Source organism: Panthera uncia, chromosome D2 (genome assembly GCF_023721935.1).
Source record: "Panthera uncia isolate 11264 chromosome D2, Puncia_PCG_1.0, whole genome shotgun sequence".
NCBI classification, from domain to species: Eukaryota; Metazoa; Chordata; class Mammalia; order Carnivora; family Felidae; genus Panthera; species Panthera uncia.
In genome coordinates this window covers 28,940,940-28,956,601 of record NC_064818.1, presented here as the reverse complement: position 1 = coordinate 28,956,601, position 15,662 = coordinate 28,940,940, and the positions used below count along the sequence as shown (strand labels likewise).

The following is a 15,662-nucleotide window of genomic DNA, read 5'->3' as shown; positions in this document are numbered from 1 at the left end:
GAAATCGTGGGGGGGTGTGTGGGGGGGGGGGGGGGGGGGGGGGGGGGAAGCAAAACTATGCAAGATGAGAACCACTGCTCTGCGGTTGGAATACTGGATTCAGATCCCAGTTCTACAACCTACTGGCTGTGGGACGTTGGCCAAGTCACTTAACCATTCTGTTTCAAGTTCCTCATCTGTGAAATGTAGAATACCAGTAATATCCATCTTGTAGAGACTTTGTAAGGACCATATGAGTTAATATATGTAAAAAGCTTAGAATGGTACCAACAGATATGTCCTATTTTAGTAGTTTTGTTATTCTTTCATGAAGTTTACCATAATTTCTAACCACGTGTATAATTTCTTTAATACGTATTAACTAATTCATCCAAAACAACAAATGCGTTCAGAATGAGGATTGGTCATTCATTACCAAAAAGACTACTATTCGGATTCTCAAAGTTTCTCCTTTCCCAAGGGTAACTATTTGCATATTCTGTTAAGTCCTTTTTATGTAATACTTTTCTTGTGCACATCTATTTCCTGAAAGATATATGACCTATTACTTTACATAAAAATTTGTGGCTGCTGAAATTTTACAAAATAATGTTGCATCACAGAAGTGCACACACACAGGTCTTGAAGCTAGAAAGGCCTGGGCTCTAACTCCAACTCTGCAATAATTAGCTATTGAAGGAAACCAAATTATTGCACCACAAAATCTACCTCTTGGACATAAAATTATTTTGAACTGCAGGCAATTAGGAAGCAGCAAAAAGCAGAAAAGCCTCCCCATTTTCTGCCTAAAGGCAGGATATAAATTCTCCTTTTAATGAAGACAGAGTCTTACCAGCCCAGGGATGGCTGATAAAGAATCCACAAACAAACCTTACTCCATTAGTTTCCTCCCATATATTTACCTTCCCACAGTCTGCCCTACCTTTGGAAGCCTAAAATTGCTCTGCTTTCCTTTGTCTGGTCATCTCTCCAAATTTATTGTTCTTTTGAAGATGTTAGATAAGCTGAAATTTTAAGCCACTGTTTTGGTTTTTTTTTTATTTTTTTTTAGTGTTTATTTTATTTTTGAAAGAGAGAGAGAAAGAATGCAAGCAGGGGAGGGGCAGAGAGAGAGACACACACAGAATCCGAAGCAGGCTCCAGGCTCTGAGCTGTCAGCACAGAGCCCCATGCAGGGATCACGAACTCACGAACCATGAGATCATGACCTGAGCCAAAGTTGGACGCTTAACCAACTGAGCCACCCAGGCGCCCTGTCACTGTTTTGAGCTATTTGTGTTGAGGTTTCTCCTTTATGATGTCCACTGCATCCATTAGTAAACTTTTTTTTTTTCCGTTATTTATCTGTCTCTCTGCTAAAGGGTCCCAGCTGAAAATCTAAGATGGGTAGAGGTAAAGTTCTGCTTCCCCTACACTATATCACCTTTAACAAGTTTTTTAAAGCTCTTTGCATCTCAGCTTCATCTGTGGAATAAGGAATACCATCACCTAACTTAAAGGAAACATTATACCATCACCTAACTTAAAGGAAACATTAGAGCACCTCAGAGTATAATGCCTCATTTACAGTTGGCACTCAGTAAATGAAAGCTACTTTTTTTTAAGTAATTACTAACAGAGTGAGAAAAAAACAAAGACATAAATTTAAAATGATAAATCCTAGGGCGCCTGGCTGGCTCGGTTGGTGGAGCATGCTACTCTTGATCCTGGGGCTGGTAAGTAAGTTCAAGCCCCATGTTGGGTGTAGAGATTACTTTAAAAAATAAAAATCTTAAAAAAATAAAATGATAAATACTGGCTTCATTATCTTGGATACTGAAGATAATAATGGAACTGCTAGTTTTCTTGGATACTATAAGGACTACAAAATCCCACAGAAAACCCCACAGAAATTAATGCTCAGCTATACTGTAACTTGTATTTAATGAGTAAAAAAAAGACAAACTACTCTAATAGAAGACAATCAAAATATTACAAATTCAGAACTAGAGAATATATAAATGTCTCTTCTAAATACTAAATTTAAACTTAGTAAAAAAAAATCAAACCTTATTTCGGACCAGGAAATATCATTACAGTCATTCAGTATCTATACAAAGGTGACCTTAAAAACAGTATTTTAAGAATCATTTTAAAAATTCATAAATACTTCTATACTAAAAATTTTCAAACTAAATACTTTCAAACTAAACTTCCATGAACACTATCTGCACTACCTATCACAAAAAGTAGTACATGGAAAGTATGTTATCTTACCTTTTACTGGTGCACCATCCATTATTTCGTATTTAGCAATTGTTTCTGTTTCTGTGGTGGTACTGGGTCCTAGCACAATAATGTAAATGACATTACGTTAACTATTTCCAGAATATAATTTCCAGCCTTATAACTTATTTTCCAGCTACATTGAGTATTAATTTATCTTCCCATTTTGTGAAAATGTAATTCATTCTTTTCTATTTCTCCACGTACATTTATTTAATCTACTTATCACTCAACTGAATGATTCACTCCCTTCTTCCCAAACACATAGTTCAGAAAGAATATTCTTCATAGAGTTCCTTCAATCACTTCTAGTATCTACCAAAATAGAAACTAACAATGCACATCAGAAATAACCACTGACATGCTAGTTTTCTCTGCAACACCCAAATTGTTTTCTTTCATAACACAGAGAAAACATCAAACTGAGTACCTGATTGACATAGTTCTTTTAAATTTGGGTATTTATCTTCTAAGAGATTATTTGATCCCAGAGATTTTTAAAAAGTCAACGATACGGTAAGTGAAAAAAGTATACGAAAGCATATATTAATGATCCCATTGTTCTAAAATGCCCACAATATGCAGGCTACATCTTCTGAATAATGAGTACAGATTATTTTTTATTTAAACTTTTATAGAATCAGACAATTTTTATAACCAGAAAAAGTATTTAAATAATTTCTTTTTAAACAAAAAGGAACCCAACACTTTATTTTAATATCTTTAAATCACTTAAACTTTTATTAGTAGGTGAAAATGGAGATTAAGATATCACAGATGTTTCTAATTATGACTACAATTATAAATTCTTAAAAAGTGTCGCCTAGGGGCACCTGGGTGGCTCAGGTGATTAAGCATCCGACTCTGGATTTCAGCTCAGGTCATGATCTCACAGTTCTGGGAATCGAGCCACATGTCAGGCTCTGCGCTGACAGCACAGAGCCTGCTTGGGGTTTTCTCTCTCTCACTCTCTCTGCCCCTCCTCTTCCCACATGCTCTCTCTCTCAAAATAAATAAATAAACTTACAAAACAAAGTGCTGCCTAAAATTATTTTCAGCAAAAATCCAACAAAGGAGACAAATCTATACACTAATTAAAATTAAAGAGCAGTTATAAATAATTCTGGGGCAACTGGTCAGCCATCTGGAAAAAACTAAAGTTGGATCCATACCTCGTATCTTAATCAAGACAAATTCCAAAGAAATTAAAAATTTAAACAAAATGCCCAAACTATATTATTTTAGGAGAATCAAACACAATTATTTTCAGAACCTCAGTGTGAAAAAGGCCTTTCTGTGGCATAAAACCTAGAGTCTATAAAAGGAAAAACTGGTAAATCTGACTACACAAACATCAAAAATCTCTACATGGCAAAAACCATCATAACCAAGACAAACTGGGAAAAGTTTTGCTGCTTTTAATACAGAAAAAAAAAAAAAAGCTGATTTCCCTAATATATACAGAGTTTCTACAAATCAGTAAGAGACTAATAATAATAGAGGTGGAGCAAAGGATATGGATAGGCAGTGTATATAGAAAAGAAATAGCTTTTACACACAGGAAAAGATGCTCACCTTCATTCAGAATGACAAAACTAAAACTACAATGGGGAACCTTCTTCCCCTACCCATTATATCAGCTAAAAATTTTACAATGTTGTGTTGGTAAGAACAGGAGGAAAGAGGCACTTTTCTACATTCCTTGCTGGAATGTAGAACCCCTAAGGAAGACAAACTGGTAATATGTATCAAAATCACAAATGAATACACCCTCTGAAATAACAATTCGACTTTTAAGATTTTTATCTTGCACACACACTTGCACACATGTAAAATGACATTATTAAGTAAAGGAAATGACTGGAAACAACCTGTAGCAGACCAATTAAGTTCTATATATCCATAGAAAGAATACTATAAAAAAGATGAGGAAATATTCTATCCAGTGATATGGAGAGATCTCTAAAATATACTGTTAGGTGAAAAAGCAAAGCATGTATTGTACATAAACATTTAACTAAAAGCAGGGGGAGGGTATAATATAGAGGCACTTATTGTATATGTATAAATATCTAGAAGCATTTTAAAACTTATATGACCTATGAGCTGAAGTACACAGACACTTTTTACTGTATAGTAAAACTTTTTACACTTTATTTTTGAAATGTGTGAATTTATAACCTAATTTTGATGCTTTTTAAAATATTTATAAAAATTAATTTCTAAAAGGCATGATTATTAAACAATACTAAGTATCAAAATTTGTATCCAATGTGTATATTTACTGTGTTTAAACAATATTTTAAGATTTTTAAATTTCAACTAAAACAGGAATTTTAATTCAAATATTTTTTTTGACTTACCAATTCCTGTGATCTCTTTTTTGATCAGTTGCAACTCCATATGTTGGATTTTTATTCTTACTAATAAAAAGTAAATTTTCCCAACAATCACATCCTTTAAATGATACCTTTGGGGAAAGAATATACCTCATTTACTAAATATCAGTTTAAAAAACAAACAAAAAGAATGAAATATGTCCTGAAAGGCTTTAGCAGACATCTTTAGGATAGTAACTATTTAAGAATACCATTTTGGGGGCGCCTGGGTGGCTCAGTCGGTTGAGTGTCCGATTTCAGCTCCATGAGTTCAAGCCCGGCATCGGGCTCTGTGCTGACATCTCAGAGCCTGGAGCCTGCTTCAGATTCTGTGTCTCCCCCTTTCTCTGCCCCTCCCCTGCTCATGCTCTCTCTCTCAAAAGCAAAAAAAAAACTAAAATAATTTTTAAAAAAATAAAAAAAGAATACCATTTTGACTCTTCATATTATTTAATGTTCCTTTTTTACAAAAAAAGTATTCATTATTTTACTATAAAATTAGGAATCGGGGTGCCTGGGTGGCTCAGTCGGTTAAGTGTCTGATTTCGGCTCAGGTCACGATCTCACAGTTCATGAGTTCAAGCCCCGCGTCAGGCTCTGTGCTGACAGCTCAGAGCCTGGAGCCTGCTTCAGATTCTGTGATTCCTTCTCTCTCTGCCCTTCCCTGACTGACGCTCTGTCTCTCAAAAAATAAATGTTAAAACAAAAAACAAAAAACAAAACAAAACAAAAAAACAGGAATCAAGCTTTTACTTGACTATCAATATACCTCAAAGGAAGAATTAGCCTGATTAACTGCAGGTCCTTTACTTAAGAGCTTAGTTTCCAAAGAACTTAAGCGCAAAAAATTAAAATTTTCATGCTTGCAATATTTATTTGGTGTATAATGATGTTTCTGAACATCAAAACTCTGCACAAGAGTTTAGTGTCCTTACTCTAAGTGCTAGAATAGCACAGTTAACAAAGCACTTGGCCATAAAGAGACTCCACAGGTTGAGTCTGCTGCTGTGATATCTAGTCATCAAAGACCTTTCCCAAGTATTCTGAAATAATGTGGTAATAAACCTAGAAATTACTACAATACCCAGAGGGCTTTTTAACCTTCCCCCAGGTTTGGATCTCAAAATAATTTCCCAGGAATTGATCAACGTAATTATGTCAGGCTGAAGGGAGGCTTCCAGTGACAAGCTTTTAGGTCCTAAACAATTTGATAATTTTATTAATAATATGATTTGAGACCCTGAAGGCATGTCTATATCACATTTTTAGTGATATACACTGGCGAGGGACAAGTAATAAAAGTCATTTAACAGAAGAGTACACAGGAAGGGGATAAAAGTATACATCCATTTCTTCAACAAATAAATTTTAGTGGAAAAAAAAACAAAAGAAATTTAAGAGTCAAACTACCAAATGAAATGTGTTTGGATACACTGGATTTGAACAAATCTTGTGTGGATACTGATTTGAACAAACCATGTGGGGGGAAAAGATATTTTATGAGACAATCAGGGAAATGTGAACACTGACTGGATATGGTATGGGTATTAGGAAACTATTAATATTTTTAGATATAACAGAATTACCGTTCTATTAAAAATGATACACAATTTTTATGGATGAAATTCCATGTCTGGAACTGGCTTTAATATAATCTATGAGGAGTGTGAGGGCTGGATACAGATAAAACAGACCTGACCATGTGTTCATAACTACTGGAGCTGGGCAATGGGTACCTGAGGATTCACTGCAGTGTCCATATACTCTGGTCTATGCTTAAGTTATTCCATATTAGTTTAAAAAGGCATTAAACAATAAACAAAACAGAAGCCCATTTCTGTAAAAATGCAACATTATATAAATGTGCTATATACCTTCCCCTCCCCCATGGAAAGGTACACAAGAGAATATTAAATGTGATTAAGTGGGAAAAATAATAGGAGCTCCTGGGTGGCACAGTTGATTAAGCGTCCAACTCTTGATGTCAGCTCAGGTCATGATCTCACAGTTCGTGAGTTCAAGCCCCACATCAAGCTCTGCGCTGATGGTGCAGAGCTTGCTTGGGATTCTGTCTCTCCTTCTCTTCTGCCCCTCCCCAACTTGTGCTCGTTCTCGCATGTGTTCTCTCTCTCTCTCTCTCTCAAAAATAAACTTAAAAAAATATTTTTAAATAATAAAATAATGAGAAAAACATGATTGTTTTTTTTTTGCTTTTCTAACATTGCCAAAATTTTCAGTAATGAAAATGTATTGCTTAGGTGGACAGAAAAAGCATTTTTGTTTAGTTTTAAAAAGATAACTAGGGGGGCGCCTGGGTGGCTCAGCCGGTTAAGCGTCCAACTTCGGCTCAGGTCATGATCTCACGGTCCATGGGTTCGAGCCCCGCGTCAGGCTCTGGGCTGATGGCTCAGAGCCTGGAGCCTGCTTCCGATTCTGTATCTCCCTCTCTCTCTCTGCCCCTCCCCCATTCATGCTCTGTCTCTCTGTGTCTCAAAAATAAATAAAAACATTAAAAAAAAAAAAAAAAAAAGATAACTAGGCTAAAGTTATATCAGCCCAGTCAGGTAAATTTTTACAGACATAAGGTATTAGTTGCCCTCTGAGATGGTAAGATCCTCTACAAAAATTGACGGAGGCACCTGGGTGGCTCAGTCAGTTGAGGATCCGACTGTTGATTTCAGCTCACATCAAGATCCCAGGGTCATGGGACTGAGCCCTGCATCAGGCTCCGCACTGAGTGTGGGATCTGCTTGAGATTCTCTCTCTCTCCCTCTGCCCGCCTCCCCAACTTGTGCGCGCTCTCTCTCTCTCTCTCTCTCTCTCAAAAAACAAAAAACAAGCAGAGACCTATTAGGAATAGAATACAAAAGACACCTGCACTGAGTTAGAAGACGCCAAAAGTTTCTTTCTGTTCAGAGATTCTACTGGGCTGTTAACATCCGATTAATGTCAATTCTATCCTTACCCTGACCAATTTACAAAGACCTGAAAGGCTTGTTAATTTTCCCTGAACATTTAAGTTATCTGTTGTCAAAGGTACTTACTTTGATTTATTATACTCAAATTCTATGTGTAGACAATCTTCAATGCCCACTTCCATCTTAATAGAGTTGTTAACATCAGGATATGTGGCAAGCTGGTGAACAATAAGATCATATTCTTTTACCAAGTCCGTGAGTCTTCTTACTATTGTCACTTTAAGAAAATACCTATGAAGTTAAAGGAGAGGGTAAGTTAAATCTCCTACCATAAATTTCAGTGTCTTCAATAAGCAAACATTAACTGCAACTCAGCTTTCCTCCTTGCCGATCCTTTGGGATCAACTTCATTTACGAATTCAAATTTTTAAATGCCCCCATCAAAAAAATACAAACAACAATTTTAAGAATAGTGTACATACTTTTTTACACGCATTTGAAGTGCTGTGGTCACACCTACTTGGGGAAATCTCTCTTCAGCACTTCTTAACCACATACTAAATGGGATTTGTTGGGAAACTAATGGATTTTGAGGTAATTCTGTTTACCAGACAAAGAAAGTACCTAGGGGATGATTCATACAAAAAAAGTATATGACTAAACCAAACTTCTCGTGACGGGGTTCTCTAAATCTATGATAGAAGACTATCGTTACCTCAGATGAGCATTAGCTAGACAAAACAAAATATTTGGCAGAATTCCTAAAAATCTAAAGCCTTTCAGTCCAGAATTGTAATTAAAAGTTCTAAGGAGTCATTCAACAGTAGCCATTACTTTCTGTTTTTGACACTATCTATACCGTTGCTAATACGCATTCATACCTCAAGCGGACATTGGCACCGATGTAAGATTCATATGGCTTTTCAACTTGCATAAATTCAAAATCATAACTTCTGCTCTGAGTCAATTCTCCAGGCAAGGCTAGTTCTTTCACTAGGTTTACAAATTCGTGAGTATTACTCTTGTCATTGAAAAGTTCTAAGAAATTTGAAAAAGCAAAAACGACCAATTACATTTAATATGTTTCATTAAAACTCAAACTTCTACCTCCAAAGCAAATCATTTTTACCAAAATAATTAGTTGGATTTGTCTCTAATACACTAGAGCTATGACACAAATTCCATTATTCCCTTCATTATGCTCCACCTAGGCATAAAAAAATTCAAGCAGCACGGCACAATGAAAATTTCTATTATTAATAACGTATTCATCCCTTTAATGTAGTTAGAGTTTGCCCAATATGAAGCTGTTTTAATAGACACATTTCCGGCAATTATTTGAACCTCCTCCCCTCAAGGCAGAAAGCATTTATTGTTTTGCTTTAGTTAGGCAAATATATTACCTTGATAAAACTACAATATACAAATACAAAAAACTTTTCAACTATCAGTGAATTACTAAAATTTGCCCCCTCAAATATAATCTCGTCTGGAATAGATACAGAAACAAGTATCTACCCATTCCAATTTTGACACTTTAAAAATGTACAGTAAAACTTAGAAAGCTAGATTTAAAACCCAGCTATGTATACTGTATTAGAAAGACCCATTTTCTTTTCTCTTTTCTGAATCTGTAGTAGCAAAAGATTTATAGAGTTTAACTCCTACTAAATCAAGAATGCCTCTGAAATACATATATGGAAATATTTATGGAAGCTGATCTAAGTCAAGAAGAAATTACATCCCTCCTTTTCACATGGAATCTTCTGACAGGTGAGTCTGGCTACAGGCACACACTAGGTTAGGAAGACAAATGGCATGGGTAATTAGAAAGTGAAGGATGAAAGTGACACTGGAAATTGTAAAGCTGGTGAAAGATGCAGGCAGATGGAAATTCCAGTGAGTCAACTAATTTTACTTGAATTATTTCTCAAGGCTGGTAGCTCACATAACTCCTTTCATTTTTAGTAACTAAGTTTAATAACAAATAAAGGCAGGTTGAGTCAAGTATCATTTAATACAATACAAAGAAACCTGTTTTAATGTTTACAAAATAAATCCTCTTTTATTATGCAAAATCAATTCCTTCCTTCCACAAAGCTAAGCTCTAATTCACGCATGTAAGTGCCAAATCCAACCCTCTTCAAACTCAGTTATCATTAAAAAAAAAAAAAAAAAAGTAATACTATTTTAAAACTCACCAATTTGACCTACAAATTCAATTCTAATTCCTTGGTGCTCTAGCCTCTTTCCAGGTTGCTTAAAGGCTAGGTTTACCTGCCAAAACATGAAATTATAAAAGATGTTAACAATCCTTTGAGTGGGCCTACCAATAGATTCCTTCCAGATGAATGCAATATATAAGCCCTTCAGGTATTCATTTCTGAAGTTTGAGACACCACCACATACCTAGATCATGATGACTCTATAGCAGTAGAGAAGGTATAACTTATACAATCACTTAGACATAAATTTAAAAGCACCTGCTTTGTTAGGAAGGAATCCTTTATAAGCTGGAGAACTATACTCAAATCAAAAAAAGGGAAAACTTTCAACTATTCAAATGCGTTTTCCAGTCAAATAGTTAAACAATTCTACACAATAGCATTTTAATGTAAGGTAATCACTAATTCCAAGAATTTACTTAAAAAGATCATTTTCAGCCCTTAGTAACCAAAAATATAGTTATAATTCCTAACCTTAAAAGCCATGTTTATTGCCCCTGAATCTGCTACTCACCCTAAAAACAGAATTTCTAAAGATTTAAATTTTGAGTATGATTTATCTCACATATTTTTTAAGTAAAATATATAATCTTTAAATTCCTAAATTCACATCTGCCAAATGGAAAACTTAATTTTATAAATTTTTAATTTGAATTGACAAAATATCTGTAAAGTACATACATATTAAGAAAATTTTTTCCAAACATTAAAGGATTAGCTAACATATAAAAAAGCCTACTTCCAGATGTATTCTTTACTATAAAAAATATTAATATGACTCAAAAAAGCATTTTTAATAATGCTTCTCAAAAGATAACAGTAATCAAGGGTCAATAAAAGCAGAGGTCCAATTACTTCTGTTTGAAAACTATATTAACTAAAATATTCATTTTTCTGTATCTTCCATATCTGTAACCAGAATGAGTTAGTTACTTGCCTTCCAAATTAATATCTCAGAGAAAGAATAAACAAATTGTGGTACATCATATGATGGAATATTATTAAAGTTTAAAAATAATAAGATCAAAGAATTTTTAATGATGTGGGAAGATGTGCATGGTATGTTACATGAAGGAAGCATGGTCAAATTGTATACAAGCATAATGCCAATTGTATTTCTTAAACTACACAAAAGAAATACTCTTAACAACAGTTACTTCTGGAATGTATGAGTAATTTTGTTTTCTTCTTTGTAGTTTTCAAGATTTCTTTTGTTGCTCTTTTACAATAGGCAAATAACACCTTCAAAGTCAGAAAAATACTTCTTGAAGGAAAAAAAATTAGTACTTAGAGGCTCCACATACACTAACAAGTTGAATTTTAGGCTTGAACCACAAATAAAACAAGCATAAAACTAGCATAAAACAAGCATACTCCCAGCTGTTTCTCAAGCCAAGCAGGAATTAGAGCTCTTCTCTAATTTATACTAATAAAACATGTAAGAAGAACATACTTTTTAAAATGTCTATTTGGCAACAGGTTTTGGGAATGCCTTCATTTGAACATGGCTGTGTCTGGTATTTTTTAAATGTACAGACCTTCAAAAAACATTCTGAAACCCTATTATTAAGGTAGAAATGCAAAGTTATTTCATTTTCCTACCAAATTACCTAAACTCTGAAATTGTCCTTGGTCTCCTACTGATGTCAAAAACAGTTGCTTTGTAAGCCTGATGCAAGATATTCTGGAATCTAAAGGATCCCAGAGTTAGAAAACATAATTGAGCATATTTAAAAGCTGTTCTAAAAGGGAGCATAGAAACATAAATTAAACTAGGATAGTGAACTGGGTTAAAAAGTTTTAATACTAACTGTTACAATTTTGTAACTTTTATTACAATTTCAAATTTACAAAACAGTTTTAATAACAGCACAAGGAAATTCCATATAATCTGTATTCAAATTCATCATGTTTATATTCTGTCCCATATGCTTTACCACCTTTTCTCTATATATATATGTGCATGCATAGATACACAACTTTTTTTTCACAGTTGAGAATAATCTGGAAGCATCATGCTCCTCTATAATCTCTTACATAATCACAGTGCAATTATCAAAATCAGGAAAGTTAAAACTCCACAGTTTATATTCGAATTCCAACAACTGTCCCAATAATGTACTTTATACCCTTTTTTCCTTCTGTCCAGGCTCTAATCTAGAATCGTATGTTACATACGGTTATGTCTTTTTAGTCTCCTTTAATCTCAAACATTCCTCAGTCATTGCCTTTCTTGACCTGGATGTTTTTAAGAATATAGGTCACTTACTTTGTAGAATATCCCTCAATTTGGGTTTTGTTTGACGTTTTACCACAGTTAGACTCAGTTTATGCATTTTTGCCAAGAATATTGCAGAAAATGAAGTTGTATCCTTCTCAGTGTATCTTATTAGGAAGTACATGATGCCAATTGGTGATGTTAACTTTGATCATCTGGTCAAGGTGATCTGCCAGGTTTCTCCAATTTGAAGTTACTATTTTTCCCCTTTACTATTAATAAGTAATTTGGATATGTGAGACTATGTGTATATGTATAAAAGGCCAGGAAAACAAAACATAAGGAAACAATCCATATATAAAACATACACAGGGGCAACTGGGTGGCTGAGTCAGTTAAGCATCTCTTGATTTCGGCTCAGGTCATGATCTCACAGTTAGTGAGTTCAAGCCCCGTGTTGAGCTCTGCACTGACAGTGCAGGGCCTGCTTGGGATTCTCTCTCCTCTCTCTCTCTCTCTCTGCCCCTCTCCCCGCTCATGCATTCTCTCTCTCTCCTCTTTCTCTCTCAAAATAAATAAACGTAAAAAAAAGACATATTCATCGCTCTAACAGGCCAATCTCAAAGCTCATTCTTCAGCATATAATATCCTGTAGATGTCTCAAATAATGCTGTCTTCAGGAGCTATGTAAGTGAAATTCATCTACACTGTGTTTAAGACAAACATGTATCAATTTCCACACCATTTATAGTATAATTTACAGTTAATTACCAAGATATCTGTACTCTGTTGTTGCTGGATATTGTGGTTTCCCAAAATTAGTTTCAACTGCTGCCAGAAGAATAAAGTCCATATTCTTGAAAGATACTTCAGTAATATTCTTTGTTTAAAAAATTAAACTATAAAGCCCTTAACCTCAGAATAAACCTCTGTTCACTTTTGTAACAAGGAATTCAGAATTCACTATGGGTGGCTTGGTAGACAAGCTTGAATTGCTTCAAGACAATTTACTTATCACTGATCAATCTAAAAGAATGTTAAGGAATTATACCTTATGAACCCACCAAAAATATTCCCAGAAAAATCACTATCAAATCTTTCACAATTCACAATTTTCTACAATTATTGTACCTAGTAATTTCAATTAATAATAAACAATAATTAAACAATCAGTAAGACTCTCAGAATTACTCAGAAGGCCTAGTGATACAAGTTGAAATTAATTTTATTTATTTTTCACTTAATTTTTTCAATGTTTATTTTTAAGAGCACATGTGCGTGCAAGTAGGGAAGGGGCAGAGAGAGGGGGCAGAGGATCCAAAGTGGGCTCTGGGCTGACAGCAGATAACCTGATGCAGGACTCAAACTCACGAACTGTGAGATCATGACCTGAGCCAAAGCTGGACACTTAACCAACTGAGCACTCTTCCTCTCTCTCTCACAGTAAATAAACTTAAAAAAAAAATGAATACAATTCAGAGAACAGGAGAAAATATTTGTGAAACATAACTGATGATGGACTTGTATCCAGCATATAAAGGAACTCTTGTAACTCAATAAAAAGCAACACAATAAAAAGAAAAAAAATGGGTATGAATAGACTTTTCCCCAAAGATATACAAATGGCAATCAGCACATGAAAAGATGTTCAGTACTAGTCATTAGGGAAATGCAGACCAAAACCATGAGATGTGATAGCACTTTATACCCACTAAGATGGCCATAATAAAAAATACAATATTAAGTAGTGCCAAAAAAGTGAAGAAACTGGAACCCTCATACATTGCTGGAAAGAATGCAAAATGGTGCAGCTGCTTGGAAAAGACTGGCAGTTTTTCCAAAAGTTAACACAGAATTAACATGATTGAGCAATTCTACTCTAATGTATATACATCTAAGAGAAATGAAAACATATATTCACACAGAAACTTGTACACAAATGTACAGCATTATTATTCATAACAGCCAAAAAGTAGAAACCCAAATGTCCTCAACTGATGAACCGGATAAAGGAAATGTGGTATATCCCTCCATATTCCACACGGATATATATTGGAATATTAACCATAAAAAATGATGTTTTGATACATGCTACATGAACAAACCTTGAAAACATTATGCTAAAGGAAATAAGGCAGACGTGAAAGGGCAAATTTTGTATGACCACCTTTAAGAAATAACTAGAGGGATGCCTGGGTGGCTCAGTCAGTTGAGCGTCTGACCTCAGCTCAGGTCATGATCTTGCAGTTCGTGAGTTTGAGTCCTGCATTGGCCTTGCTGCCCTCAGCACATAGGCCACTTTGAATCTTCTGTCCCCCACCACGCCATCCCTTCCCTGCTCACACTCTCTCTCTCAAAAATAAATAAAACATTTAAAAAAAATAACTAGAACAGGTAAATTTACAGACAACAAAGTGGACCAGAGGTATCCAGGGACTGGGAGAAAAAGGAAATGGCTAGTTATTGTTTGATGGGTACAAAGTTTCTCTTTGGGGTGATGAACAAATTTTGTAATGGTTGTACAACTCTGGGAATGTAATTAATGCCACTGAATTGTACTTAAAAAATGGATAAAATGGCAAATTTAGTATATATATATTTTTTTTACTAACTTCTTAAAAAGGAATGAACCCTGAAAACATCACATTAAGGAGCTAGACACCAGAGGCTATATATTGTACGAGTCCATATATATAAAATATCCAGTAAAGGCCAATCCATAGAGAAAGAAAGATTTGTAGATTAGCGACTGCTAGGTGTCTCAGTCCATTTGGGCTGCTATTACAAAATACTGTCGACAGGATGGCTTGTAAACAACAGAAATTCATTGCTCACAGTTCTGGAGGCTAGGAAGTTCAAGATCAGATCAAGTGCCACCAGACTTGGTTGAGAGCACTCTTTCTGGTTCACAGATGGCCATCTTTTTTACTGTGTTCTCACATGGCAGAAGGTATAAGGGATTTCTCTGGGGTTTCTTTTATAAGAGCACTAATCCCATTCATAAGGGTTCTGCCCTCATAACCTAATCATGTCCCAAAGGCCCCATCTCCAAATACCATCACGTTGACAATTAGGTTTCAACACGTGAATTTTAAGAAGGCACAAATATTCAGTGTATAGCACTAAGGAAGCGATTGCTAATGGTATGGTGTTTCTTTTGGGGTGATGAAAATGTTAGGGAATTAGTGGCGGTGGCAGTACAATTCTGCAAATATAGTAAAAACACTGACTTGTACACTTTAAAAGGGTGAATTTCATGGTATGTGAATTATACTCAATAGGTTATTTTTTAAAAAAGAAAAGAAAGCAAATGTCACAAATAGACCAATGGAACACAACAGAAGTTGGAATAAAATCATACAACCTCTAAACTATGACAAAGGTGATATTGCAGTGCAATGAAGGAAACGATAAGTGTTCTGGGTTCACCAGATATCCATGTGGGGGGTGGGGGGAAACTAGCCTTGACTCCTATGTCACACAGACAAAATCAACTCCAAGCAAACTGAGGCTCTAAATGTGAAGTGTAGGGGCACCTGGGTGGCTCAGTCCATTAAGCATCCGACTTCGGCTTAGGTCATGATCTCATGGTTCGTGAGTTCGAGCCCCAAGTCAGGCTCTGTGCTGACAGCTCAGAGCCTGGAGTCTGCTTCAGATT

At 35.1% G+C, this 15,662-nt stretch overlaps 1 protein-coding gene across 2 annotated transcripts in view; it reads right to left on the bottom strand.

Moving 5' to 3' along the window:
* Positions 1 to 15,662, bottom strand: part of VPS26A (VPS26 retromer complex component A) — a 33,638-nt gene that overhangs the window by 5,540 nt on the left and 12,436 nt on the right. For both annotated transcript variants that reach the window (XM_049645162.1, XM_049645161.1), the window contains exons 3-7: positions 9,763 to 9,838; positions 8,443 to 8,599; positions 7,688 to 7,852; positions 4,629 to 4,735; positions 2,257 to 2,325 (exon numbers count right to left, since the gene is read on the bottom strand). In XM_049645162.1, coding sequence (XP_049501119.1) covers positions 2,257 to 2,325; positions 4,629 to 4,735; positions 7,688 to 7,852; positions 8,443 to 8,599; positions 9,763 to 9,838 — 574 coding nt within the window. The remainder of the gene's footprint in view (positions 1 to 2,256; positions 2,326 to 4,628; positions 4,736 to 7,687; positions 7,853 to 8,442; positions 8,600 to 9,762; positions 9,839 to 15,662) is intronic.